We start from the raw sequence: 26,361 nt of genomic DNA, 5'->3' as shown, positions 1-26,361 counted from the left end.
TTGCTTACTGAAAGGGTAACAGGTCTATAGCAATAGTCCATTGCCCATTCACGTATCTTTGCCTCCTCCCAGGGCAGGTTTTTAGAGCGGCTGCATAAATGCTACACAAACGCTTTTAAACAATTTCAGCAAGGGAATATTCACCATTGTATCTGTTCAAAGGCTTTTAGTTGGTCTGTATATGTGCAGTAGTTCACCGACCTCTGATGTCTGTGGCAGGAGATGGGCATGCAAGAGTTACTCCTGTCAGTCAACAGGCAGCAGGAGACAAGGAAGGATGTAGGGAGAGATTAAATGAGAGAGTGGCAGGGGGCAGAGAGAAAAGAGAGGGAGCGATACACACACAGAGAGACAGAGAGAAGCAGTTAATTCACCATCAGGAGTGATGGCCTACATGCCTGGTTAGCATATTTCTGTGGCTGTCGGTAATAAACACTTACAATGGAGGGGAGAAACGAGAAGTTGTTCTCCAGGAAAAGAAGTTTCACATTCGGAGCTTATGGAGGGTGAGTGGATATGAAAAATAACACTCAGCCGCTGCTGTAATTTGAACACAATGCTTAAGGATTTCTTGTCATGTGGCATCTTTATGCTGTACGCAGGATTGACAAGTTCATCACTGGAAATGAGAGCAGGTCAGCTACAGTTTGGGTTTGTTGCTGTGCTCAGGTGTTTGAACTCAGTTATCGCATGCACTTTTCCAGAACGCTTGTCTCTGTTACAGCTGTGCAGAATCTGTGGGTCACAGCATACTGGATATTTTGGATTCCCCCTCCAGTGAGGCTAAGCCACTCACTTCTGCACCGTCCAGTCAGAAGGTAAGAAATCCTGTTCTAAAGATGTTGAAAATGGCACTATGGAGAAGATGTTCTGTCCAGATTTTCATAGCTGAATTATGAATCCTTTCCAAACATTGAGGAGAAACTGGACAATTTACATTCTGCATCAGTAATATTTAGATTTTACCTTGTAGGGTGTATTATTTGAGACTTTCACTGTTTCTGTCATTCCCTGTCATTTATCTGCAGGTCACGGAGTTGTTTGCAATCATTGAAAAGCTACAGGTAACATCATCTTTCTCTCTCTCTCTCCGTGTTCTTCGCCAGTGTAAACAACAACAGTGTAAATACAGTTGCCTTGCTCTGTTGCAGTGCTGATAATGATTTCTCTGTGGTTGTGTTTGTCTGCAGGGTAGCAGATTGGATGAACAGCGTTGTGAGTTCCCACCACCTCTGAGGGTAGGGATTTTAACCCAAAAATGTTTGTTTATGGCATAGTTTCAATCTATAGGAAACTAGAAAATCATAAGGGGTGTTTCTTCAACTTTAAGCACTTTTACATACCATTTTTAATATATGAAGGCCAAGGTTTCCATTTTTCCGTTTTTCAGTTTTCAGTTTCAGTCCATTCCCACCAGAATACTTTTAAACACAATACATCATTTGAGATGTGGTGGAAGTTTCATTGTGATGGAAATTATGTTTTTAAAATATGACAGTTCTAGTTATGCATGTATATATATTGTTTATACATATAGCATTGTTAGTAGACAAATTAAATTATCTTGTAAGAGTGCAAAAAGCATTTAAAAGTGTCTAAAAGTCCACAGGGCCAAAAGTGCCTGTAATTGAAGAAAGATCCTCATTACATATTTTATAGGTTGGGGGTTGGTGAGATTTGTATTTTTTTTGAAAGATGTATTTTAATTAAAAATGGCTGCTGAAATTTAGCTTTGACATTATTGGAAGAAAACACATTTATATATTGTATTTCACAATATCATTCACAATATTTTACATAATAAGCAATAAATGCAGCCTTGGTGAACATCTTTAAAAAATCTTACTGACTCAGAACCTTTGAAGAGTATGTAGTTTCAAATTCTCACTTACACAATTACTATTGATCACTCAGACACGTCTGTTAAAGATTGGAGATGGCTTACCTCTCATCCTGCCCCCTAAATCTGGAGGTTATTGGATCGACCCTCCTTTGGACAGACATGTGGAGACCAGCCCTACTCTCTCACAAGGGGGTTTTGGTCTGGAGAGCTACGACATCATGGAAAGAGACAGTGAAGCTAAAGTCTATCAGGACTGCTTCCGCCACAGAGTCAGTGATCATTTTTTTATTTTCTTTTATTAATTTGAAAAATTTAAAACCCTTGTAACTCTGTTAAAGAGACTCTCACACACTCATGCTTTTTTCCGTGTTTGCTGCAGTATCATCATTCATTCACTGCCTGTGACCCCTCTCTTGGGCCCCTAGTTTTGTCTGTTTGTCTTGAGGAAGAGGAAAATCGCCTGAGAGTCATTTTGAGGTGTGTATTTTGTGAGCACCTTAAATGTTGTTCATTATAATGATGTGCAGTAGTTACTGACTGTACAAGACCATGCTGATCAGTTTTCTTTTTCATCTAATTAGGATGAAGGAGTGCTCAATTCATGGCACATTCTCTGTTTCTCTCTTTCAACAATTCCCCACGACAGTGGAGCTGGCAAAGGTATTTCACAACAGCACAACTGGTTCTACCTGATTACCTGACATTTAAATAAAAGTGAATACAAGTTTCATTTGTTTTGATTTGTTTTATTTTAGATGCTGTGCTCAAGTGTCAGCGTCACATTTTTTGAGGCTGTGAGTTACTTAAAGGTACATGTCAAATTTGTTTACTATGATCTGGTGGAAGAGCTAATATAAGAATCCATTTTGATTTTATAAACTGACAAATTTCATAATGTAAAAACTTTTCTGACAAAATCAATACAATTTTCATTGATCTTTTTGTTCTGACATAATACAGTTTTCATCTAACTTGTCTTCTCTTTCTGTATCTAAAGGCCCCAGAGAGCATAATGGCGTTTGATGAACACAGAATGTCTCAAAACTTTAAATTTGGTGTCTTATACCAGAGAGAAGGACAGGTGTGCAGATATTAAGATATGATTCTTTAATTCACCTATTTGTAATAACAAACTTTATGTTTTGTTGACTAGGACTTCAGTCTGTAGTATAGCCTAAATGGATTTTTGTCATTTTTTTTCTGTTATTCTTCCATTGCTTTGTATTTTGTTTCAATGTATGTGACGTAGTTAACAGAGGAAGATATTCTTAGTAACAATGAGGAAAGTGAAGAGTTTTTGGAGTTTTTATCAATACTTGGGCAGACGGTCAAACTGCAAGGATTTACTGGGTATGAGTCTATTCATATTGATTGATACCAGTGTCAATATCATTATTAACATTTATAACAAAACACAACTTTTGAATTTATTGTCACCTGTCAAAAGGACGTCATCATTTTCCATCTCTTAGTTTCAGGGGAGGTCTGGATGTGTCTCATGGCCAGACAGGAAATGAAGCGGTTTTCACCTCCTTCCATGGACGTGAGATTATGTTCCATGTTGCCACTAAACTACCGTTTACAGAAGGAGATACACAACAGGTGAAATTTGATTAAAGTAGCCTATTATTAGATATAAATATTCAGTAACATCTTTTACCAAATGACTGTACCATAATGCATATTATTATAATGTATGCTGATAGCTATTCAGACCAACAGAACGAATACGTGTGATATTGCTTTTAACCCTCTGGTTGTGTTCGGGTCAAATTGACAAGAATTTTTTTTTCTTTTTCCTGAAAATACTAGTTAACGTTATCGCATTGGACTCAAACTTACTGACTTTGCGCACATAGGGTACAAGTATTTCTCATAAATTTTTTTAGAATTTTCGTAATTTTTTGTGGGTTTTATTTCACCTAGTCACACTCGTTGTGTTCCCGGTCAAAAATGACCGGACTCCGAACAACTGCTTATAAATCTGTCATTATGCTATATTATCACTAAATATTGGATTCATTCTTTTTGTCAACTTGTTTTCTTTCATTTAGGACTGGTTTTGTGTTTCTATTTGCTTCTGATTAATCGTAAGCCTCATTTATCTGAGAGTAGGCACCTAATTTTTTGAGTGAAAAAATTATTTTTTATGAATAATTTTCACAATATTAAACAAAAAATTATAAAAATTTGCACTGTTTCTCACACTAGTGTACTTTAATGTTTAATCAGGAAGTTTGCTTTTAAATGCTTTTATTTTGTACAAAATTGCAAAAAGTCACACTCGTGGTGTTCCCGGTCAAAAATGACCGGACTCCGAACAACTGCTTATAAATCTGTCATTATGCTATATTATCACCAAATATTGGATTCATTCTTTTTGTCAACTTGTTTTCTTTCATTTAGGACTGGTTTTGTGTTTCTATTTGCTTCTGATTAATCGTAGGCCTCATTTATCTGAAAGTAGGCACCTAATTTTTTGAGTGAAAAAAGCATTTTTTATGAATAATTTTCACAATATGAGAGAAAAAATTATGAAAATATGCACTGTTTCTCACACTAGTGTACTTTAATGTTTAATCAAGAAGTTTGCTTTTAAATGCTTTTATTTTGTACAAAATTGCACAAAGTAACACTTGTCAAAAATGGCCGGCCATTGAAAGTGAATGGGGAAGAATGAAAGAAACAACTAGTGTTCAGGAGCATGTTGTGCTTGCAAACAAAGACCTTGGACCTTTGCATGTGTGGATGCATTTATACTCAAGCTATCACACACACACATGCGCACACACGCACGCGCACACACACACACACACCCATCCATCCATGCATACAAACTATTTTATTACACCTATTTCATCCTACCCTGAACTGCATGCAATATCCTTTTATGAATAAAAAAGGATCTCTCTCTCTCTCTCTCTCTCTCTCTCTCTCACACACACACACACACACACACGCTCAGACTGCCTTGTCTTTAGCCTGCATTGACCTCAAAAATAATCTTTTCTTTCACCACATATTCTAGACTACGGAGCCCCTTAGAGCTCATGGTGGTGGAAAGATTTCGGGGTGGGTGAAAAAAATTCGGGGTGGGAGGAAAAAATATTTTTCAAATCTTTTGCGTTCTCTCGCAAAGATGTTTGCGTTCCCTCGCAAAACATTGCGTTCTCTCGCAAAGATGTTTGCGTTCTCTCGCAAAGATGTTTGCGTTCTCTCGCAAAGATGTTTGCGTTCTCTCGCAAAACTTTGTGTTCTCTCGCAAAGATGTTTGCGTTCTCTCTCAAAGATGTTTGCGTTCTCTCTCAAAGATGTTTGCGTTCTCTCTCAAAGATGTTTGCGTTCTCTCGCAAAACTTTGTGTTCTCTCGCAAAGATGTTTGCGTTCTCTCGCAAAGATGTTTGCGTTCTCTCGCAAAACTTTGTGTTCTCTCGCAAAGATGTTTGCGTTCTCTCGCAAAGATGTTTGCGTTCTCTCGCAAAACTTTGTGTTCTCTAGCAAAGATGTTTGCGTTCTCTCGCAAAGATGTTTGCTTTCTCTCGCAAAACTTTGCGTTCTCTTGCAAATATGTACGCAAAGTTTTGCGAGGGAATGCAAACATCTTTGCGAGAGAACGCAAAGTTTTGTGAGGGAACGCAAAAGATTTGAAAAATATTTTTTTCCTCCCACCCCGAAATCTTTCCACCACCATGAGCTCTAAGCGGTTCCGTACTAGACAAAACATTATGACAATATGTTTAGAGGCTTTCATGTTCTCTCAGAGTAAACGAAAGTTTACAATTAAATGCTAGAGCATACAAATGCCTCACAGTGCCTTGCTTGTCATTTACACGAGGAAAAGACAACTGAAGAAGAATTTTACAGTGACGATGCATTGCAAGATATATTGGAAGATAAAAATATCACTGGACAAGCTGAAAACCTTGCAACAACTGAAAAGAAGCAATCTTCTGATTTTGAGGACCCAGCTGAAGTTGATGTAACGTTTGGTCGAAGGATGGAAAAAAAGTCAATGCAGGCCAAAGACAAGGCAGTTTGAGCATTTGTGTGCATTGTGTGTGTGTGTGTGTGTGAGAGAGAGAGAGTTATAATATGAGATTCATAAAAGCATATTGCATACAGTTCAGGGTAGGATGAAATAAGTGTAATACAATAGTTTGTATGCATAGATGTGTGTGTGTGTGTGTGTGTGTGTGATAGCATGAGTATACATGCACGCACTGGTCCAAGGCATTTATGTTTGCAAGCACAACATGCTCCTGAACACTAGTTGTTTCTTTCATTCTTCCCCATTCACTTTCAATGGCCGGCCATTTTTGACAAGTGTTACTTTGTGCAATTTTGTACAAAATAAAAGCATTTAAAAGCAAACTTCTTGATTAAACATTAAAGTACACTAGTGTGAGAAACAGTGCAAATTTTCATAATTTTTTCTCTCATATTGTGAAAATTATTCATAAAAAATTATTTTTTCACTCAAAAAATGAGGTACCTACTTTCAGATAAATGAGGCCTACGATTAATCAGATGCAAATAGAAACACAAAACCAGTCCTAAATGAAAGAAAACAAGTTGACAAAAAGATTGAATCCAATATTTGGTGATAATATAGCATAATGACAGATTTATAAGCAGTTGTTTGGAGTCCGGTCATTTTTGACCGGGAACACCACGAGTGTGACTTTTTGCAATTTTGTACAAAATAAAAGCATTTAAAAGCAAACTTCTTGATTAAACATTAAAGCACACTAGTGTGAGAAACAGTGCAAATTTTCGTTATTTTTTCTCTCATATTGTGAAAATTATTCATAAAAAAATATTTTTTTCACTCAAAAAATTAGGTACCTACTTTCAGATAAATGAGGCCTACGATTAATCAGAAGCAAATAGAAACACAAAACCAGTCCTAAATGAAAGAAAACAAGTTGACAAAAAGATTGAATCCAATATTTGGTGATAATATAGAATAATGACAGATTTATAAGCAGTTGTTCGGAGTCCGGTCATTTTTGACCGGGAACACCACGAGTGTGACTTTTTGCAATTTTGTACAAAATAAAAGCATTTAAAAGCAAACTTCTTGATTAAACATTAAAGCACACTAGTGTGAGAAACAGTGCAAATTTTCGTTATTTTTTCTCACATATTGTGAAAATTATTCATAAAAAAATATTTTTTTCACTCAAAAAATGAGGTACCTACTTTCAGATAAATGAGGCCTACGATTAATCAGAAGCAAATAGAAACACAAAACCAGTCCTAAATGAAAGAAAACAAGTTGACAAAAAGATTGAATCCAATATTTGGTGATAATATAGCATAATGACAGATTTATAAGCAGTTGTTCGGAGTCCGGTCATTTTTGACCGGGAACACCACGAGTGTGACTTTTTGCAATTTTGTACAAAATAAAAGCATTTAAAAGCAAACTTCCTGATTAAACATTAAAGTACACTAGTGTGAGAAACAGTGCAAATTTTCATAATTTTTTGTTTAATATTGTGAAACTTATTCATAAAAAATGTTTTTTTTACCCAAAAAATTAGGTACCTACTCTCAGATAAATGAGGCTTATGATTAATCAGAAGCAAATAGAAACACAAAACCAGTCCTAAATGAAAGAAAACAAGTTGACAAAAAGAATTAATCCAATATTTAGTGATAATATAGCATAATGACAGATTTATAAGCAGTTGTTCGGAGTCCGGTCATTTTTGACCGGGAACACCACGAGTGTGACTTTTTGCAATTTTGTACAAAATAAAAGCATTTAAAAGCAAACTTCCTGATTAAACATTAAAGTACACTAGTGTGAGAAACAGTGCAAATTTTTATAATTTTTTGTTTAATATTGTGAAAATTATTCATAAAAAATGCTTTTTTCACTCAAAAAATGAGGTACCTACTCTCGGATAAATGAGGCCTACGATTAAACAGAAGCAAATAGAAACACAAAACCAGTCCTAAATGAAAGAAAACAAGTTGACAAAAAGATTGAATGCAATATTTGGTGATAATATAGCATAATGACAGATTTATAAGCAATTGTTTGGAGTCCGGTCATTTTTGACCGGTAACACAAAAGGCGTGACCGGAGTCCGAACACAACCAGAGGGTTAAGCTAAAAATTCAACTGTAACTAATAGGTAACTTACATTTTAGATATTTTAGATAGTTAGGCCTACTTTGTATATTTTTGCATCGCCAGTGCAGTATTTCCAAAACGAAGTCCAATCTGCACTCCAGGCAGCAACACAGTAGTGGTAATTTGCTGCTGTGAATGAATCAATGTGGTTGAACGCATCTGTTGAGTTTTATTCCTGAATAGTGCGTCTGAACATATCACAGATTTGATTCACTCAAAAAGACAGTCACTTGTCGCCACCTACTGGTGTATTAATATAACCTGAAATAAGAGTCACTGAAACACAAAATCACAGAATGGAACAATCAGACAAGTAAAATAAGTGCTAAAAGGTCCTTCATAACAACATACTTATACCAACTTATTTTTCCTTGAATTACAACTCATCTGTTTTTCCCCTCAGTTGCAGAGAAAGAGACATATTGGGAATGATATTGTTGCCCTGGTCTATCAGGAGGGTAACACTCCCTTCATTTCAGATGTGATCAGATCCCACTTCTTGCATTGTTTTATTGCAGTGAGGAGGATAAAGAGAGAGAATGAGGGAGAGGGAGGCGATGGGGGATCATTTCAGGTAAAAAAACAAAACAAAAAACGCTACATTCCACTTTATCAGCACTCACTGTGCAACACACAGCTCCAAAGCCTCTTGTTTGATTGACAGGTATCTGTCACCGCTCGGGAGGATGTACCCCCATTTGGCCCACCCCTTCCTACACCGCCCATTTTTACAGAGGTGAGATCACATGCCTTTTAATAATTCAGAAGTTTTAACAAGGCAGCTCTCAACTTTCTTACATCAATCCAAGTATCATATGTGAAGGTTTATAAAATAAACAAAACATGCAAGTCACACTCTGAATCTCGTTCTGAATGATGGTCTGAATTTCCACTTCCAGGGCTCAGTTTTAAGAGAGTTCCTCTTGACCAAACTTATAAATGCTGAAATCTCTTGCTACAAGGCTGAGAAATTCAGTCGACTGGAGGTAACCAGGCACAAAGCATGTTAAATAATCATTCACTTATGTCATAGCCTCAAGTTACAACACTTGCACTTCTATTTCTTTCCTTTTATGATCTAAGTTACGTACACGTTCATCTCTTTTGGAAGCACTACGGTCGGAACTGTCTTCCCGATCCCAATGTATGTTGGGAGAGCCGTCACAGCCCAGCATCCCGATCCTCACTGAAGGGGGGAGGAGTGTTCCAGAGGGTGGAGGAGGATTCATTGAGAACTTTAAGGTAGATAATCTCATACCACAGAGAGAATAATAGACAATAGGCCTTGATGATGTTACTAGACTGTGCTTATTGCTGTTTGACAGTATCTCTCTCATTTTAAGAGAGCTATTAGGGTGCGAAGCCACTCGTTCGATACCTTGGGAGTACCAAAGAAGGCAGGTGGTGTAGCAGGGCAGCGACCAAAGGTTAGCAAATACCAGTAACACACTAATTGTCTCTTAATATTTGTAACATATTTTTGCGGTTATGTTAAGACCATCTTTTATTTTATTTTTTTCTCATTGTTAAAACACTGGAAAAGGATGGTGAGAGGTGAGAACAAATGCATAAAATATCTTACAGGCATCTTAAGTGCAATGCAACTTACAGCTGCTCACAGTTGTCTCATAGTTTTGTATTTTGTCTCACTCATAGTGAGCAGACAAGCAACGTGGGCTACACCGAGACAAGAGGTCAAACCAGTCCCCAGGACGACTTGTAGATGGATGTCACTAATTTTGAGGCCTAAGCACAAAAAAGCCTTCCACAGACTTCAAGATCCATTGAAGAGTGCAAAGCACAATAAAGTAAATAGATATTTTAACTAAAACTTTGTGTATTAAGGTAAGTTGTTACTAGCTCCAAGTGCAATCAGAAAGATATGAATATATAAGATTTCATAAACTGTATTTTATCATTTGAATCTCTTTGAAGTGGCATAGTTTAGATTTGATGGCTGCTTATAGCTGATGTATCCCAGTGAAAGTGGGTTTACATTTCTGGAACAAACTATTTTCCTGCAATTTATCCAGTAAACTGTGATTAAATGTGTATTTTAAATATATTTCAGTTCACAATGGGAGAAAAAATAAACCTGATCAGCCATTTTCTGTATTATTCAACAATTATTCAGTTTTCTATCCACCTTATGTTTAATGCATGTACAAGGTCCCCATGTTGTTTTAAATTACAAACTGGTATTTAAGATTAAATTGGAATCAACACTGGTTTGCAGCACTAATAGTTTTAGCATTTACTATTCTTTGAGTTGTTTACATGTAGCAGGAAATATTAGGTGGAACTTTAATTTATCATCCCACAGGAATACACTTCACACAACGTAACTCAAGACTTAGCAAATGTTTTACAACAATCCTTAGGCTAGTTGGGGTCCATACAGCTTTGGTTTTTCTAAAACCATGCAGTTAATTTGCAGAAGTGATTTCACTATGGCCCATAAAATCTACAAACATGGATTTTAAACCTTTATGGGCAATTCATTTTAAATACTGATTATACCTACTTGTAAGGAAAATATAAAATATATTTACTTAAATGACAAGACGACAAATCATTTGGAATAAACCATTTTTTATTGAAAACTTGAGGGAGAAGAGAAAAAGCAAGCACTGCCGAGTCCCTCCATCCCCTGAGAGGAATGGGTTTAATCCTCCTCTTCATCATCACCGCCTCCACCACCACCCTGGGCCTTCTTGGCGTTCTTTCTCTTGACGCGTCCAGGACGGCCACCACCATATGGAGAGCGGAGAGAGAAGTCGATGTGCTTCTGGCTGTCCAGCCTCACCACAAAGGAGGGGATGTTCACAACCTGCTTACGCACCCTGCAGAACATCAAAAATAACTTAGCAAACGTGCAAAGGCTATTCAAGACTTAACGGAGGCTTGCTGATCTCGAGGCCTCATTGACGAGGAATTCTTGACACCACTGACAATCTGACAGTTTCAAGTTTAATCACTGGCCAAGAGAAGTGTAATTTCTTATTTTACCAAAGCACCCACATTACCTGGTAGACTCTGTTTCGTGCAATAAAGCACCCCAGACGTCATGGGAAGCTGTGGTTTTTGGGTTTATTTTACAAGCAAAGGTATACGGTTTAATCACCGAATTGACCTTGCAGATTATTTCATTCCCTCTCACCGGGAGAAGTTTAAACATGGTCAGCTAATGAAAGAGGAAGACAACCTCAATACACGTTCAGACAATCAGGATGGTAACTATTAGACACACCCACATGTACAGGAAGTGGCAGATTACATGGTTAAAAACCCTGAACTATACACACTTTGTATACTTCAGCATCTTACCGGATGTGCCTCTGACGGATGAGCACACGAGCATGGTGGATGCTCTTGGCCAGGCCAAGCTTGAAGACCTGAGTCTGCAGCCTCCTCTCCAAGAAGTCCTCCACTTTCAAGCCCAAAATGTAATCGAGCTTCATCTTGCCCTCATCAAGCACACCAATGCGCACCAGACGCCTGAGCAAAGCGTTACCTAGAAGTCAAAACTAAATGTGAGTGGGGAGGGGTAGTGATAGATGCAAAACAGACATCAAACTATTATAAGCGGTTACATGGCCTCATTGACGAGGAATTCTTGGCAACACTGACAATCTGACTTGCACTATTTTAATCACTGGCCATTAAGTTTTAGACAAATCAGCTGATTTACCTTCAAAGAGACGCTTAGGATCCTTCTCATCCAGAGTGAGAAGCTCTCTGGCAGCTTTGCGGATTTTGGCTAGAGTGAACTTCACCCGCCAGACTTCTCTCTTATTCCTGAGGCCATACTCGCCTTGAAGAAAAAGAAACCGAGACTTGAAAAAAGACCAAAAGCCTCTTGGTCACAATTTTATGCAATTCAATCTGTCCTTACCAATGAGTTTCAACTCCTGGTCGAGACGTGACTTCTCGAAGGGACGTCTGGGGGTGACATATGTCTTACTACAAACCCAAGTCTTGGCAACCGGCATGGTGCCTTATTGACACCTGTGAATAAATAAAAATAGTTATAAAAATTAAGATTGGTAATACATTTAAACTTTAAGACTCAGTGTCTTCACTTTTTAATATTGCTAATTACATTACACTTCATATCAAAATAGCTTATGGGACAAAATTTCGAGTCAGCAATTTAAAAAAACAAACTCAACAGCTAAAAATGGAGATTCTTAATATGAAAAAGAGAGCAATGGATCACTTCATGACTAGGCCTGAACGCGCCCTTATGAAACACGTTGCGCTACAGCTCATCTCTCCACATAATATACCCTACTAAAGAGATACTGCGCGTATAAAACTGCCCCTTACTACATAATACCTTAAATAACGCTTATAGGAAAACGTTAAACTTGCGAACAGTGGGAAACTAGAGAAGAAATACGGAGATCTATGCCGCCATTACCTGTCTGTGTCAGGCTCGTAAAGGAAAGAGAACGTGCACGCGGTCTTCTCGGATATTTATACGTGCCTTTGTAAACTACATTACCCACAAAGCTTTGCGAGCACGGCAAGAAGTATCTTCCGTTAACGTAACGATTTATGAATTGCTTGCTTCCCTCTTCTGGTCAAAATATGAATAAAAAAGTAAGAGAGAATTTTATGTAGATCCACAAAGGAAATTAAAAAGCTTATTATTATCTTAGAACTGAGCGAACAGAAGATGATTGACGTAAGTTAGAATCGGAAATATATTTATGAGTTCCGAGCACATGAATGGCCAACAAAGTCGTATTTACAAGTGAGAAACCTGATCGCCGTGTTTCTGAACTGTTTTGACATTGGTAATTGATTATGACATTGGAATGATTTTAATTCCGTGCTGCATTTCTGTTATAATTATCCGCTATGTACGAAAGAGCTTCTATCTAGAGAGAGAAAAAAGCACTCACCTGTAAAGGTTCACATTGACGGATAGGCCTATAACGAGCATAAAGGCAAATTAGAGTTTTTCTTCTCACACTGTAAAATTGTAAATGCCTTAAACTATTTATTTATTTATAGGTGGAGATTAATAGGTGTGCAAGGCAAACAGAATGCTCTTTCATTATATTTTAATACCTTTTAATGTAGCATTTGCTTGTTTCAGTAGACGACAGATGGCAAACATCTGTGTAATTAAATTTGGACTAAATTCTGTAATTATTAGCCTACTGCGCGACTAGCTGTTTAATTTCTATTGGTGATACTAAGTAAAGGAAGAAGGTGGACTATTTATAAAGGAGTGTAACACAACTCTGAACATGTGTTTCTGTCTATCAAATATACCCACTGACACACACACACACACACACACACACACACATATACATACATATGCTGTGTCCCCCAGAGATCTTTCAGTGCTGATCTCCTCTGCCTTTTGTGAAACAGACCAACTTGGCACTCTCAACTTTTGTAGAGGGTCTAATTTTTACCTTATTTAATTCTTATTTTGTTTGTCGCCTAGAAGTTGTGACACCAGCCATCAGTGCAGTGCAGCCCACTCTTCTTCTCCTTTTCGTTTTTTCATACCTCTGGATTTTTTTTCTCTTCTGTTTGGATTTTAAACTTTCTGAGTCTGGTACTTTCTTGATTCAGAGAGCTCACCTTCCCTTCTCTCTCCCCCGGTCTCCCATCCCTTTTAGCTGTTCCTTTTTTCTGTCCTTTTTTCTGGCTATGCACCATGCTGTCCTCCCCTACTGTAATTCTTCAGCCCTACGGTCTCCCTGTTTACCCCCAGACAGCCTCCTGCTACCCCAGCATTGTACAGGTAAACATGTCCCTTTTTTCTCTGTATCTTCCTCTTTCACATTCTATCTGAAGTTTGTTTGTTTGTTTAATTTGAAGTTTTATTATTTTAATTGTATTTTTTATTTAATTTTTAAGAACTTTTTCCTTGTGTAGTTTCTGTCACATGTCTGGTAATGTGTTGTATAAATCAATCAATCACTTGTAAGCTAAAGGCTTGTGTATGTACTAAACAGTCATCCACCAATGGGTCTGCAGTGAGGACATCAAATGTGTTTCTCTCTGTCAGGGAAGGACGCTGTGTCCCGTTGTTAGTTATATTTGTCCCTGCGAGGTGGCCTACTGAAAACAGGTTCAGTGTGTGTTTGTGTGCCGCTATGTGATTGTGTGTTTGTGTGTGTGAGAGAGAAATTCCAGGACAGCTGATAAACGTTGTGCCTGCTCTTTCTCTGTCACACTCACTGTATTTTTAGTCTGTTCCTCTCGCTGCAGATTCCCTCTCACAGATATAGAAATAGATGTCTCAGGTTGCCTCTTGACTTTATCTGAAGTGATACACAGTGATAGATTATGTCATCTAAAGAGTAGGATTTGAGACAATGGAATTTTCTTAGTTGCATCTGCTCCTTTAGTTGCTATTCATCTGCCATATATGATTTAATATTTTGTGTTTGAGCTGAATTATGTGGTTATTGTGGTTGATATCTACGTGTTGGTGCAAAATTGTATAATTTGGCTTGTGTGTTTGTGTGCATGTCTGTTTATTAATGCAGCAATTAATAAACAGACATTCATTATCATAAAATAAACCCTAAAATGAACCCTGATGTTAATCTGAGGAATATTATATGACTGGAATGTTGTTTATTTTGCAATAATGACTAGGACAACCAATATCACATGGCTTATAAATAAGTAAATACATGAAATGCTAATTTAAGTCTAAATTATTTAGAAAGAGACTACCGAGTGAAACAGTGTCACTTGAGTTATTCTGATTTTTATATCACTTTGGATTATTGTTATTACTGTTAATTATTAAAGTCTTCAAATCTTTTCATTAATGCAAATAAAGCTGATAAAATAAAATAGAGAAATGTTTCCTTGACAAATAACTTTGAAGTTATAAATTTGAAGTTCTACTCTATAATGAAAAAGTAAAATGACCCCCCAAAAAAACTACTGAAACTAAAAATATTTATTTAAATTTTAGTTTTATTATAACATATTTTTTTGAAAATAATAAAAACGACAACAAAATGATTCAAACTTATAAAAATATAAAAAAGCAATATGTATAAATATGAATAAATACTATACTAGTATAAAAAATACATAACATTGCTTTGGATAAAACATCTGTCTGTCTGAAGATTTAAGAAGCTGGTTGCCAGGGAAAACAGTCAGTTATATTGTTTAGCCGTCATTATACAAATACATCTGACTGCAGAATGCCACAACTGGCCAATCAGAATCAAGTATTCCACAGAGCCTTTTAATATAGGAGTATAGTCTACATAAGCAGTTCTTGTCATCAGTTCTCTGTGTGTGTTTGAATGATCCCGCAGCTGTCAGATCACGCACCTGGCATCCTGCCTCTGATCTATAACCCCAAACCTGACAGCTGACAAGGCCTGTGTGTGTGTGTGTGTGTGTGAGGGGTAGGAAATCTCCTATCAGTCATTGTGAATGTGACTGAAAAGACATTTTATCTGCTAGAGGTGTTATTTAAATACTCTCACAGTGACAAAGAATTAAGACAGCAAACAGAACAGTTTATGTAAAAAATCTCAGAAGATAACCTTTGCATGTTAGATAGCAACTAATGGAGTGTGTCTCTGCACTAGAACATGAAGAGGTGTTGTGAATGTAAGTTATAAGTGTATGTAAAAATCTCAACAAATGTGTACTGTTTGTACATGTTGGATAAAGTCTCCAAAGTCTGAAGTCTTAAGTTTGATCTTTGACTTGGTCTATGGCCAGCAGCAATGGCAAACTGAGTGACATTTTGAGTCAGCATTACTCAAAACGCTGTAGTGTTTCAGACAACACCTGTTTACATCTCGTAAATCTTTTACATGGGTGTCAAGTAGCTCCTGGGGATTTTTTAAAAAGGAATGAAGGTAAGATGCCATGTTCTTGTAATCAGTGAGTAACATTGTAACTGTGGTATATAACATCCCAGTTCCAAAAAATAGCTATGATGAGAAACAGACACTGATGTAACATGATACTTTTGTTTCTGCTAAAGGAATCTAAGTGTGGTGGTGATATTTAATCAAAGCTGTGTCTCTCAGTGTCACAGTTTATCAGTGAAGTCTAAATTTACTCTGCCTTATCAGCGCAGCGAAACAGCTGATAAAGAGTAAACAAATGAAAAGTGAAAAGTGTGTGTGTGTGTGTGAAAAGCTTCATATTGGTTTAATTTCTTTACGTCTTTTTATTTTATTTTACGTTAAAGACTCAGTAATGAAACCTAAAAACTCTCTGAAATGAAAAGTTTGTCACAAAAGTCTATTAACCAAAGCTTGATGATACCACAATAATTTGAATTTTCTGCATAAAATGTGTTATAGTTTTTAGTTGAGTGAATTTAATATCTTAAGTTTCCAATTTTCTATGTTTGCAGAACTCTAAGCAAACTGTTACTTGAATGTGTTTGAGTGATCTTGCCTGTTTTACCTGACACACAATGTACACACTTCAGTAGTCACAGAAATCTGGTTGGTCTGGTTTAAATAAATAAAACAATGTGATTGTTTTTCACTGAACATGAAGGATCACTGAGTTTAACAGAGCAGTTGAGTTGTTTGTGTGTTAGTATCAACTTTTATCCAAATAGTCGTGTGTCTGTTGAGTGCCTAAGAGTAGGAGGGGGAAATGGGTTGATGATTGACATGAACAAATGAACACAGTTGGTGTAAAGACCCCCCTTGAGACTGGTTTGGTGCTCTGTGATTGGTGGGTGCGAGGGACTTATGGTGGGGTGGGCGGGTGAAAGCTTTCCATTAAAGCATGCGTCAGTTGTTGGTGAGTATTGGGTCGCCTGCGGAATGCAGTGAAGGGGTGAGATGTCTGATTTATACTCCTAAATTCATACATTGTTTCTTTGTCAGGATCTTTATTTGATGTCAGACTTGGTTTAGCTGTGTTTTGTAGAGCATTTACGATCTGCAAACTAAACGGTAACAGTGTGTTGGCTTCCTTATAGCTGATAAATTCAGGTCAGGTTTATTTGGTGTATAAAAAAAAAAAAGTTTTAGTATTTCACCAAAATGGAGGTGGTATGGATTTATTGGAAATGCTTTCTTTTTTTTTTTACCATTCTATTAGAAAATTTTTAATTTTCAATACCTTCCAGAAATTACTTTTGTGGAAAAATTAGTTGCTGATAAGAATACTTATGTCAAATATATACACTATGAAACTATATTGCTGATCAGTTGTTAAAATTTTTAAGTATAATCAAACTGACTATTAAACTGACTTAAAAATCAAGCTGAATCTTGTATAATAATAAAAAAAAGTTGTTAAAATTGGTTTTAAAATGATTTTGATGGGTTAAAGTAATGTAAAAACATGTGTTACCGTGACTCAATGAGTTTACAGAAATAAGCTTCTGTTAGTAAACAGCATCTCTGTCTCATTTTAGGGTGCCGCTGCCCAAGAGGCGGGGCCAGGCAATGGTGACCCGTCACTTTCCCAGGTCTATGCCCCACCTGCATCATATCCTCCACCTGGACAAGGCCCACCCACACCTGCTGCCCGGCTGCCACCCCTCGATTTCAGTGCTGCTCATCCAAATTCTGAATATTCAGATCATCATCAGTTGAGAGTTTATCAGGGCTCTCAGCATGACGGGACAGAGTCTATAACTGCCAATACCACGGTAAGAACAATCAATAAATGACTGGATTCAGAAGATAAAGGTGTTTTAAACATCAGTTTACAAAGGGGAGCTGCATCTAAAGTACATATGGATAAATAAATAGTTAGTTTTATATATTTTAAAACTTAACATATGAAATAGTGAACTAAAATAAAATAAATCAAGCACAAACATTTATTTAAATAACCTAATTTACCTAAAACCAAGCATATCCAGTATGAAAAATTAAGATTTTACAGTGGGAAGCTATGTCCCACTGCTGTAAATTGTGTAGTACCATCAGTGTATAATCTTTTCATGTATTTGCATTAGAGAAGGTATGCCAGGAATATGTAAAGGCTGCTGATATATAATCTCATGCTTTGGTCCTCTGGGATCCCCTGTCTGAGATAGATAAAAATAGCTTTATGTCCTTTACACATCCTTCCTTTGCTCTCTCCAATTATGGAAATTCAACTAGCTCAGGGCACCATATAGAAGAGTATTTAGACTTATTATGGAAGAAATACTGACATTTTATACTCTCTAGTTCTCTATTCTAAGAGGGGACAATTTGAAGTAAACATATGTTTATATAAAAATAAATAGTAATTTAGAAATAATCTTTCTACTCTACATTTACTTAATCGCATTCAGTTTGATTCTGAATCAGGTGTTTACCAGTTAATACTTTAAGTCAGGAGTTTTTAAACTGAGGTCAGGAGATCCCCAGAGGGCCACAATGTGGTGCTTGTGTCTGCAGAAAATTTGAGAGCAAGGGAGAAAAAAAAATATTACAAAATGTATTTTTTAGTGTAATAAAAGTTGACCTGAGTTATAGAAGAATCAGAAGAAGAATCATCAAATTTTGGGGTCCTTGGCAAATTCCTGATATAATCCCTGATTACTCTACAATATGACACATAATGTCATATCACACATAGTGTATTTTACGCAGTGAATCAATCTGGGATACTTTAATTTAGTTGAATAACTTGAACAGATTATTATTTGCTATGACTTTTTGACTTGATAAATTCAATCTTGTGTTTTTAAGTCTGATCTATACAGAGAAATGCATATACTAATGCTTTTTTAAGGCATCGGTAATGAGATGTCAGTCATGAATCCAGATGTAAATATTGTCTTGACAATCTGTAATTACCAAAATATTGTCTTTTGGACTCATGCCATAGCTTTTCGTTCTTTAATGTGTATCGCCATGTAAGTGTATGATTGTTATTGTTGTTACTAATGGCTCATCGGGTACAGTAATTGCAGAAGGCATTTTAAGTTGTGCCACGGGAATTGTGGGAAGGACTGAAAATGATATTTCACCATGAAAGTATTTTTTCATTGAAAAGGTTCATGCAATGAGTTCTCTCTTTCTCTGTCACACTATTTTCTTTCCACATTGCTTATACCACTAGAGAGCGCCAGATATTTGGACTATGAGACGCCGCCATGGAGGGAGGGGTCAAGGGGGGGAGTCGGACGGGATGACCCCTCCCCCCTCATCTATGTTTCCCAGGTCCAGTCAGAAAAGCACTCTGCATCGTGACGTGATATCATCACATACCTTCCCATCACACCTTTCCCCAATCTGTCACGTCTCTCAAAAACCCTCCCTGGCCTGTGTATCTGGATGAATGTAATGATGATGATGATGATGATGGTGTTTCAGCAGTATTTTCTGTGTGACACCTGCTGTGGTAGTCATTACAGCTAGCAATCAGCCCGGCCAGAGTTAACTATAACCATGATTTGTTTGCGTGTGTGTATGTGTGTGTGTGTGTGTCTGTGCGTAAATCTCTACGTGTGTTTCTTGCCTCTTCCTTCCTTATTAATATACAATGTTCTGTCTTGGTTCCAAGAATTGCAGTATACATCATTGCAGTTGTGCAGTTGACCTTTAAAGTTATACGCTGAAATAATTAAGCTGCTTGAATTCCCCTGTGTTTAGAGCTTCTGTCTTTCACTTTCTGTTTTGGGGTTCACTCGGTTCTAGACCCTTCCTTACCTTCTTGACATATTAGGATCAACAACACCCATCATTTCTCTTATTTGCTACTTTATTGTTTTTTATCTTCTAATGCTGATTCTGTTTATTGGGCAATGCAGTTGAAATGAATTTTAATAGAGAAATAGAATGACAGAGTAATTATGCAGCTTCTGGTGAAATGGCGTGAAAGTGAGAAGATTAAATTAGGGATACATTAATATTTAAATTCTGGCTGATACAGATAAATAATACATTTTTACGGGTGATAATCTTAGACAATAATAAAAGTATGTTACTTTTTTTAAGAAAATAATTTTCATTTTAAAATGAAATTAAATAAGCATCACAACATAGTAATGTACAGCATGAACGATAGAAAAAAATCGATCAGGAGGGACGTCTGGGATGATGGTTAAAAAATGATAAAAATAGTAAAAATGAATACTGTAGAATGAAAGGAAGGGAACATGATGAACCGAATGCACCCCTTTTTTTCTGCCCAGATTAGAACTCTTTTGTTGCCCTTTACCCTTCAGATCTGTTATGGATGAGTTAAAGCAGAGGTCATTTTGCCTTATTGCTTCAACTTTTTCCATCCTTATGAAATGGATAAAGAATTGGCAATTTGTCTGTCTTTCTTTCTCGTTCTAATGACCATTCTTATCATTTGCATAACATTTTTTCCACTGCTTTTAAATTCAGTCACATGATTCGTTGTGCCCTCACAATTCCTGTTTTTGGGGGGGTTTTTTTGTTATTACCTAAACTTCTTTTTGACCTTTTCACCATTTTCCCTTCCTCATTTCATGCGCTGCTTGGCTACTTTTTCTTCTAGCTATTTCTATTTTTGAACATTTTTAATACACCTTTTTTGACTTCTTAATTATTTTTTTAATAGTAACAGTTTTGTGCCGTTTGGTGAGGTATAGGCTGTGCAGACATACGAACTGGCATCGTGATGCATTGTGGGATAGTGGATGTGTTGGGTTTGAAGCACAAATACTCCTATGTATTGATCTGCATGGGGGCATTTTATTCACGGTCATGTACAATCAGTGCAGTAGGAAATGCTGTGTAACCATGCATTACATATGACAATCTTTCAGTTGCAGCGCTCAGAAAATGACACATTGTTGAGTATGCTAGTAATCTTTAATCACTTTCAGCGGCTGATTTAGTGAGTTCACTGAAGTTAAAATATGATTGTGCTCTATTTTTAAAGCAAATTGTGTTTTTTTTATGTCTATATTTAACAGGCATGTACCTAGACAGCTCACTAAAATGGGAACTTGATCACATTTCCTCACTTTTGCTTGAGAGGAATCACTGGATGAGGAATGCTCCTTTGCGTTTTGTTGTGGTCACTTTATAAAACCAGTTTTTCTCCCAGTAAAATGTTAGATTGCAATAAAGTTTGACAAAAACATCTTACAATAGATAAGCAGTAGTTGGGTTTTCTGTAATGAAATGCATACTAATGTTTCTTCTGTTTTTCTTCTCTTCAACATTTTCTATGTCTGTTGCCTCCTTCTCCACATGTCCTCCCTCCCTATCTTTCATTCCTGTTTTCATCATAGGACGATTCTTTAGTGCCTGTGACATCTGACCCACAGTCTCTCAGTGTTTCTGTGGCATCTGGAAGTGCAACAGGAAGTGGAACTGAGGAAGAAGGAGCAGGAAAGGCTCAACCGAAAAGGCTCCATGTTTCCAATATCCCTTTTAGGTTTCGGGACCCAGATCTCAGGCAAATGTTTGGGGTAATAGAATTTGGTTTTGTCCCGAATGTAATGCATTACTCATCAAAAACTTTTTGTCATACAATTAAAGTCATTGGGGTCCAAAACAACACTGGATCCATCTGACTTTCATTGTATGGACAAAAAAAATAAAAATTCAAAGTATCCTCTTTTGTTTCACAGAATAAAGTCAGTAATACAGTTTTGAAAAAACATGAGGATGGCTAAAAGATGGCCGAATGTTCATTTTGGTGTGAATAATCCCTTCAGCTAAACCCATTCTCTCACCTGAAAACTGTTTAGTCAATATCTGTCTTTCATCTCTCAGCAATTTGGCAAGATTCTAGACGTGGAGATAATCTTTAATGAGAGAGGATCAAAGGTGAGTAAGTTCCTAGTTGTGTCGAGTTAATCATTCTTTATTTGAGTTTCAATTGGGAGTCAATCTGATTTCAATCCTTTTTTTAGGGTTTTGGATTTGTGACATTTGAAAGTGCAGTGGAAGCAGATCGAGCGAGAGAGAAGCTCAACGGAACGATCGTCGAAGGAAGGAAGATTGAGGTATGAGGGTGATAAGTTTCTGCATTGGGAGAATGGACAACTGAACAACTGATCAACTGAATGATTGCTTCTCAGGTGAACAACGCCACAGCGAGGGTGGTAACAAAAAAGCCTCAGACGCCAGTAGTGAACGGTGAGACTCCTTCATATCATTCTACTCAAAATTTTACGCGATATACTTGTTACTCCTCACATTCAACTTCAAATTCAACTTCTCACCTATATGTCAATTCCTGTAGCTGCTGGGTGGAAAATCAATCCAGTAATGGGAGCCATGTACGCCCCTGAGCTTTACACAGGTATTTTTAATTTTTACTTTTATGCCATTTTTGAGTTAAAATATTGATACCAGTAACATGTTCTAGATTGACTATATGTAATTTGTTGTTAATTTTCAATTTTTTTGGTTTAATAGTCGCCAGCTTTCCTTACCCTGTTCCCACACCGACCTTGGCCTACAGAGGCTCTGCCCTCCGTGGACGTGGTCGAGCAGTTTACAATACAATCCGCTCAGCTGCAGCCGCCGCCACACCAGCCGCAGTACCAGCCTATCCAGGGTCAGTATAGCTCTTGTTATGACCATTGTTATCATAAAACATTTAGTATTTATCATTTGAAAAGGCAAAGTAAACCTTTCTTTGCACGTTATTCGTGTAATTTATATTCAGTTACATTAAGCTTACATTAAATAGTAATTATTTTAAAATTGAACGTATGCCATTATGTAATTTACTGCCCACTTTATGTCTCCTGCAGAGTGGTGTATCAAGATGGATTGTATGGTGCTGAGGTCTATGTAAGTTACCAGTCAACTTCTCTTCTCTTTCTATTTACCTGTGCTTCCAAGAGTATTTCCTCAAAAATTTGAATGCTCAAAAAACCAAAACCAAAGGATGTGTTATGAATAACAATGGTTTTATGTGCTGGTAAAGTTTTGGTTTACGAGAAGTAGATGATGTGACATTTCACACACAGCCAGGATCTCGTCATTCACTGTTGTCTAAATATAGACTTCTGCTACAACTAACTTCAGTTTCTGAGTAAAATAGCACTAAAAAGCTGAATTGATCTCTGATTATATTTACTGATTATATTAACTTTTTAATATTTTAGCTAATATTTTCTTTTTTTATCAAACCTAATTCCTAACTCAAACTGTAACCATGAATCTAGTTTAAATTAATTTTCCAAAATGAATTTTAAGCTGATAATAACCTAACACCAGGTTGCTCCATTGGGAGTTCATGTAAAAAAAAAAATGTTTTGCATTTAAAATTGTTTTCTCAATGACAAACAATGTAATGCAATACTTAAACATGCTGTTTTTAGGGAGGATATCCAGCCACATATCGAGTGGCCCAGTCCGCCTCAGCAGCTGCAACAGCCACATACAGTGATGGGTAAGAACTTTAATCTATCTATCTATCTATATGTCTGTCTGTCTGTCTGTCTACCTGTTCGTCCGTCCATCCATCAATCTATTAATTAATTCATTAATTTATTTTAAGATATGGAAGAGTCTATACCACAGCAACAGACCCCTACCATCACTCAGTGGGACCCACCACTACTTATGGAGTTGGAACAATGGTAAGTTATAGTGTGAAATTACCACACATGGCGAATACAGTCAGTTGTAATTAAATGTACTTTATTGATATAACAGAATGTCTGATTTGTTCTATTTCTTCTATTACAATCAGGCAAGTTTTTACCGTGGAGGCTACAACCGCTTTACTCCGTACTGAATAAGATCAGCTCTGTGACTCACATCTGTCAAACGAAGAGATTTTCACTTGCTGTGTGACCTGATATCTGCTAAGGAACTGTTTGGTCTTGAGATTGTAAATACTGCTAATATTTATTAGGGGAAAAAGATGAATCGAGGCTGAAAATATAATTAATTATATTTAAGGACTTTTATGTAATTCTTAATTTAAGAAAACACCCTATCCATAAAAAGAAAAGTACATACTTATGAGACAGTGAGCTCAGTGGTTCTCAAAATTTTTTGGTCGCTCTCCCCCCTTAAACCTATAACCCCCCCCACACACACACACATCCCCATCCCACCTTCAGACTACCAAATAATTTCACTAAACTTTATCAAAAAAAGTTTTTTTTTGTTTTGTTTTTTAAACCTACAGGGAAAAAACACCTGCATCACTTTAAACATTGAAAAACAGCATAGAGAGTGTAACTGTTATATACTCTTATTTATTTATTTGTGGGTTTCATGCTGTCCACTAAGGCATAGGACACACACAGGCCTTTCCTCCTCACCAATGGCATTAAAAACCCTGTCTACACCAGACGCGAGCATTGCGTTGCACCGCGACAAAATACAGTAGAACCCATTATAATCAGTGACACTCTCTACACTAGATGTGGCGTGACACAATGCGACACGACAAATCCCCGACATTAAACTGATGCCTCATTCTATATAGGCCTATAGTGTACTGACACAAAGTTAAAATGATTTGCAACGGTCGCTTTGTCACGTCCAGTGTAGACACCCTCTAGCTGTTGCGGCGCGACACGACAACTGTAGCGTCCAGTGTAGACATGGTGAGTGAAGCCAAGAGCAATGTATACCTCGTTATATTTTCTACATTTAGCTTTTGAATTACCAGCACCTGCCTGGATCTGTGCGACTTCATCTATGGCTTTTCTCTTCCCTTTCACAAACCGATCCATCTCCCATTCTAAGTTACACCCGTTGGCTGTTTACTGTTTTATGTATTTTCTTTTGCCCCCCACCCCCACCCCCGCAGTAACCATCTGCCCCCCTTGACACTTTGAGAACAACTCTAGCTGATCATGTTACATACAGATACTTTCATAATAGTGGCGTGATATGGAATTTATCATATAGAAGTTATCATAAGTTATGGAGCCTCACAGGAACAAAGAGTCCCAAAAGACAATTTTACTACAACCTCTCGATCTGTTGCACAGACTCTGAACTGTCTAGTATGTAAAGGACTGTGTGCGTGTTGGAGTGTCTTTGGAGTGTTGGAGTGTGTGTAATTTTTCTGCTGTCACAAGCACTACTGTGAGATACAGCAATGGCACTGGGGTTGGGGATACATGTTCTCTCTCAATGTAATCTACCTCTGAGCTAAGCACATCTTTATTCTAAACTAATGCAAACTATTCACCTGCTTTCTTATGGAGCTACTTCAAAATCTTTTTTTTGTTGTTGTTTACAAAAAGTTCTGGTGCTTTTCTCTTTGATTTTCTCTAATCAATTGCTGGTAAGTCATGCTGATCAGTCATTTGTGGTCCGCTCATCATTCAAATGCTACTTTTGCTTCAACAGCTACTTCTGTATACTTTTATTCTTCTCTTTTGCCACTTAAACTCCTTTCATGCTTATTTTAACATGTTGTGTGCTTTGCTTCCCTCTCCTATTTGCTTTCAAATACTTTATTCTTTCTTAACTAAAGGCTATGTGCATTAATGTCTACTTAAGATCATTTTTAAATGGCAAATTACTGAATAAAAAATGAATCAACATTGATTTTGAAAACTATTTAGATGTCTTCTATCATCTCTAGAGAAATGTTCTGTGCCTTTCTTTCTTTCTTTCTTTCTTTCTTTCTTTCTTTCTTTCTTTGTTTTTTCTTTCTTTTTTCTCTTTCTTTCTTTCTTTCTTTGGTTGATTGTTTTCTTCTACTACTAAACTTCCTCTTTTAGTCCTCTAGAATCTCCTTTACACTTTAATAATCATTTCTGTCCCAACACCTTTTAATATTACCTGCTTTATTTGTTTTATCCTTTTATTCTGTGGCTGTCTGGTTTATTCTTGTTTCCATTTCTCTGTTTATCTTGTTTAATCTCTATTTCATTCCTTCTGTGGGCTGATTCTTGTGCTTTTACTCTTCAAATCGTTTTGATCTTGTAATCTGATACTTTGACTCACACTGTGCACGAGGCTCATTATTTATTCTTATAGCTAATTTCCTGCTATTTTTGGCCCTTGGGGGCTTTTCATTTTCTGTATGCTTTCTTTTCACCTCTTTGCTTTTCTGTTTTTTTACACTTCCTTTGTCTTATGTTCTCTTTCTTAATTTCTTCTCCATTTAACCTGTTATGCTTTAGATTTCCCCTGCATTTCTCATAGTTTTCTATTTAGAGTTTATTTTCTTTAATTTAGTTCATTTAATAATTTCCTTCTCTCTTTCTCTCTCTCTCTTTTTCTCTTTTTTTCAAGACTTGATTATTAAACTCATTATTTAAGCTTGATTATTTAATCTCACAGCTATTACAGGACCCTAAAATGTCATTGCTGTATCATGTTTTTGTTTTTGTTCTTTTTCAACTCACTAAAGTGTAAGCTACTCTGTGGCTGAATTGTACATTAAAGCAGTTTAATTATGTAAGATTTCTGTCTGGTCACTGTAGAATATTAGTCGTTGCAGTATGTTCATTTTGAAACCTAACAACAAATAA

General features: G+C 36.7%; 3 protein-coding genes across 3 annotated transcripts; 2 read left to right on the top strand and 1 right to left on the bottom strand.

Annotated features, from left to right (window-relative positions):
- The first annotated feature begins 337 nt into the window (after positions 1 to 337).
- LOC306887004 (rap1 GTPase-activating protein 2-like) lies at positions 338 to 10,225 on the top strand. The gene is made up of 18 exons (XM_079444452.1): positions 338 to 506; positions 603 to 635; positions 725 to 818; positions 1,029 to 1,064; positions 1,191 to 1,238; positions 1,915 to 2,112; positions 2,223 to 2,320; positions 2,425 to 2,503; positions 2,599 to 2,652; positions 2,841 to 2,924; positions 3,093 to 3,193; positions 3,316 to 3,445; positions 8,392 to 8,562; positions 8,653 to 8,724; positions 8,888 to 8,974; positions 9,072 to 9,230; positions 9,332 to 9,429; positions 9,645 to 10,225. Exons 1-18 carry the CDS (start codon positions 442 to 444, stop codon positions 9,709 to 9,711), a joined length of 1,674 nt encoding a protein of 557 aa, XP_079300578.1. The 5' UTR covers positions 338 to 441; the 3' UTR covers positions 9,712 to 10,225.
- A 338-nt stretch (positions 10,226 to 10,563) lies between these two features.
- rps9 (ribosomal protein S9) lies at positions 10,564 to 12,475 on the bottom strand. The gene is made up of 5 exons (XM_079445484.1): positions 12,412 to 12,475; positions 11,884 to 11,996; positions 11,680 to 11,802; positions 11,316 to 11,502; positions 10,564 to 10,831 (listed from the first exon to the last, which is right to left on the bottom strand). Exons 2-5 carry the CDS (start codon positions 11,978 to 11,980, stop codon positions 10,654 to 10,656), a joined length of 585 nt encoding a protein of 194 aa, XP_079301610.1. The 5' UTR covers positions 11,981 to 11,996; positions 12,412 to 12,475; the 3' UTR covers positions 10,564 to 10,653.
- Positions 12,476 to 13,312: 837 nt separating this feature from the next.
- rbfox1l (RNA binding fox-1 homolog 1, like) lies at positions 13,313 to 26,287 on the top strand. The gene is made up of 12 exons (XM_079445483.1): positions 13,313 to 13,758; positions 17,389 to 17,625; positions 21,184 to 21,363; positions 21,671 to 21,724; positions 21,811 to 21,903; positions 21,979 to 22,036; positions 22,143 to 22,202; positions 22,319 to 22,460; positions 22,660 to 22,699; positions 23,233 to 23,303; positions 23,412 to 23,493; positions 23,607 to 26,287. Exons 1-12 carry the CDS (start codon positions 13,672 to 13,674, stop codon positions 23,649 to 23,651), a joined length of 1,149 nt encoding a protein of 382 aa, XP_079301609.1. The 5' UTR covers positions 13,313 to 13,671; the 3' UTR covers positions 23,652 to 26,287.
- Positions 26,288 to 26,361: the final 74 nt, after the last annotated feature.

The sequence above is a fragment of the Barbus barbus genome (genome assembly GCF_936440315.1).
Source record: "Barbus barbus genome assembly, chromosome: 21".
NCBI lineage: Eukaryota > Metazoa > Chordata > Actinopteri > Cypriniformes > Cyprinidae > Barbus > Barbus barbus.
Note: the sequence above shows the minus strand (reverse complement) of the source record. Positions and strands in the feature narration are given on the sequence as shown.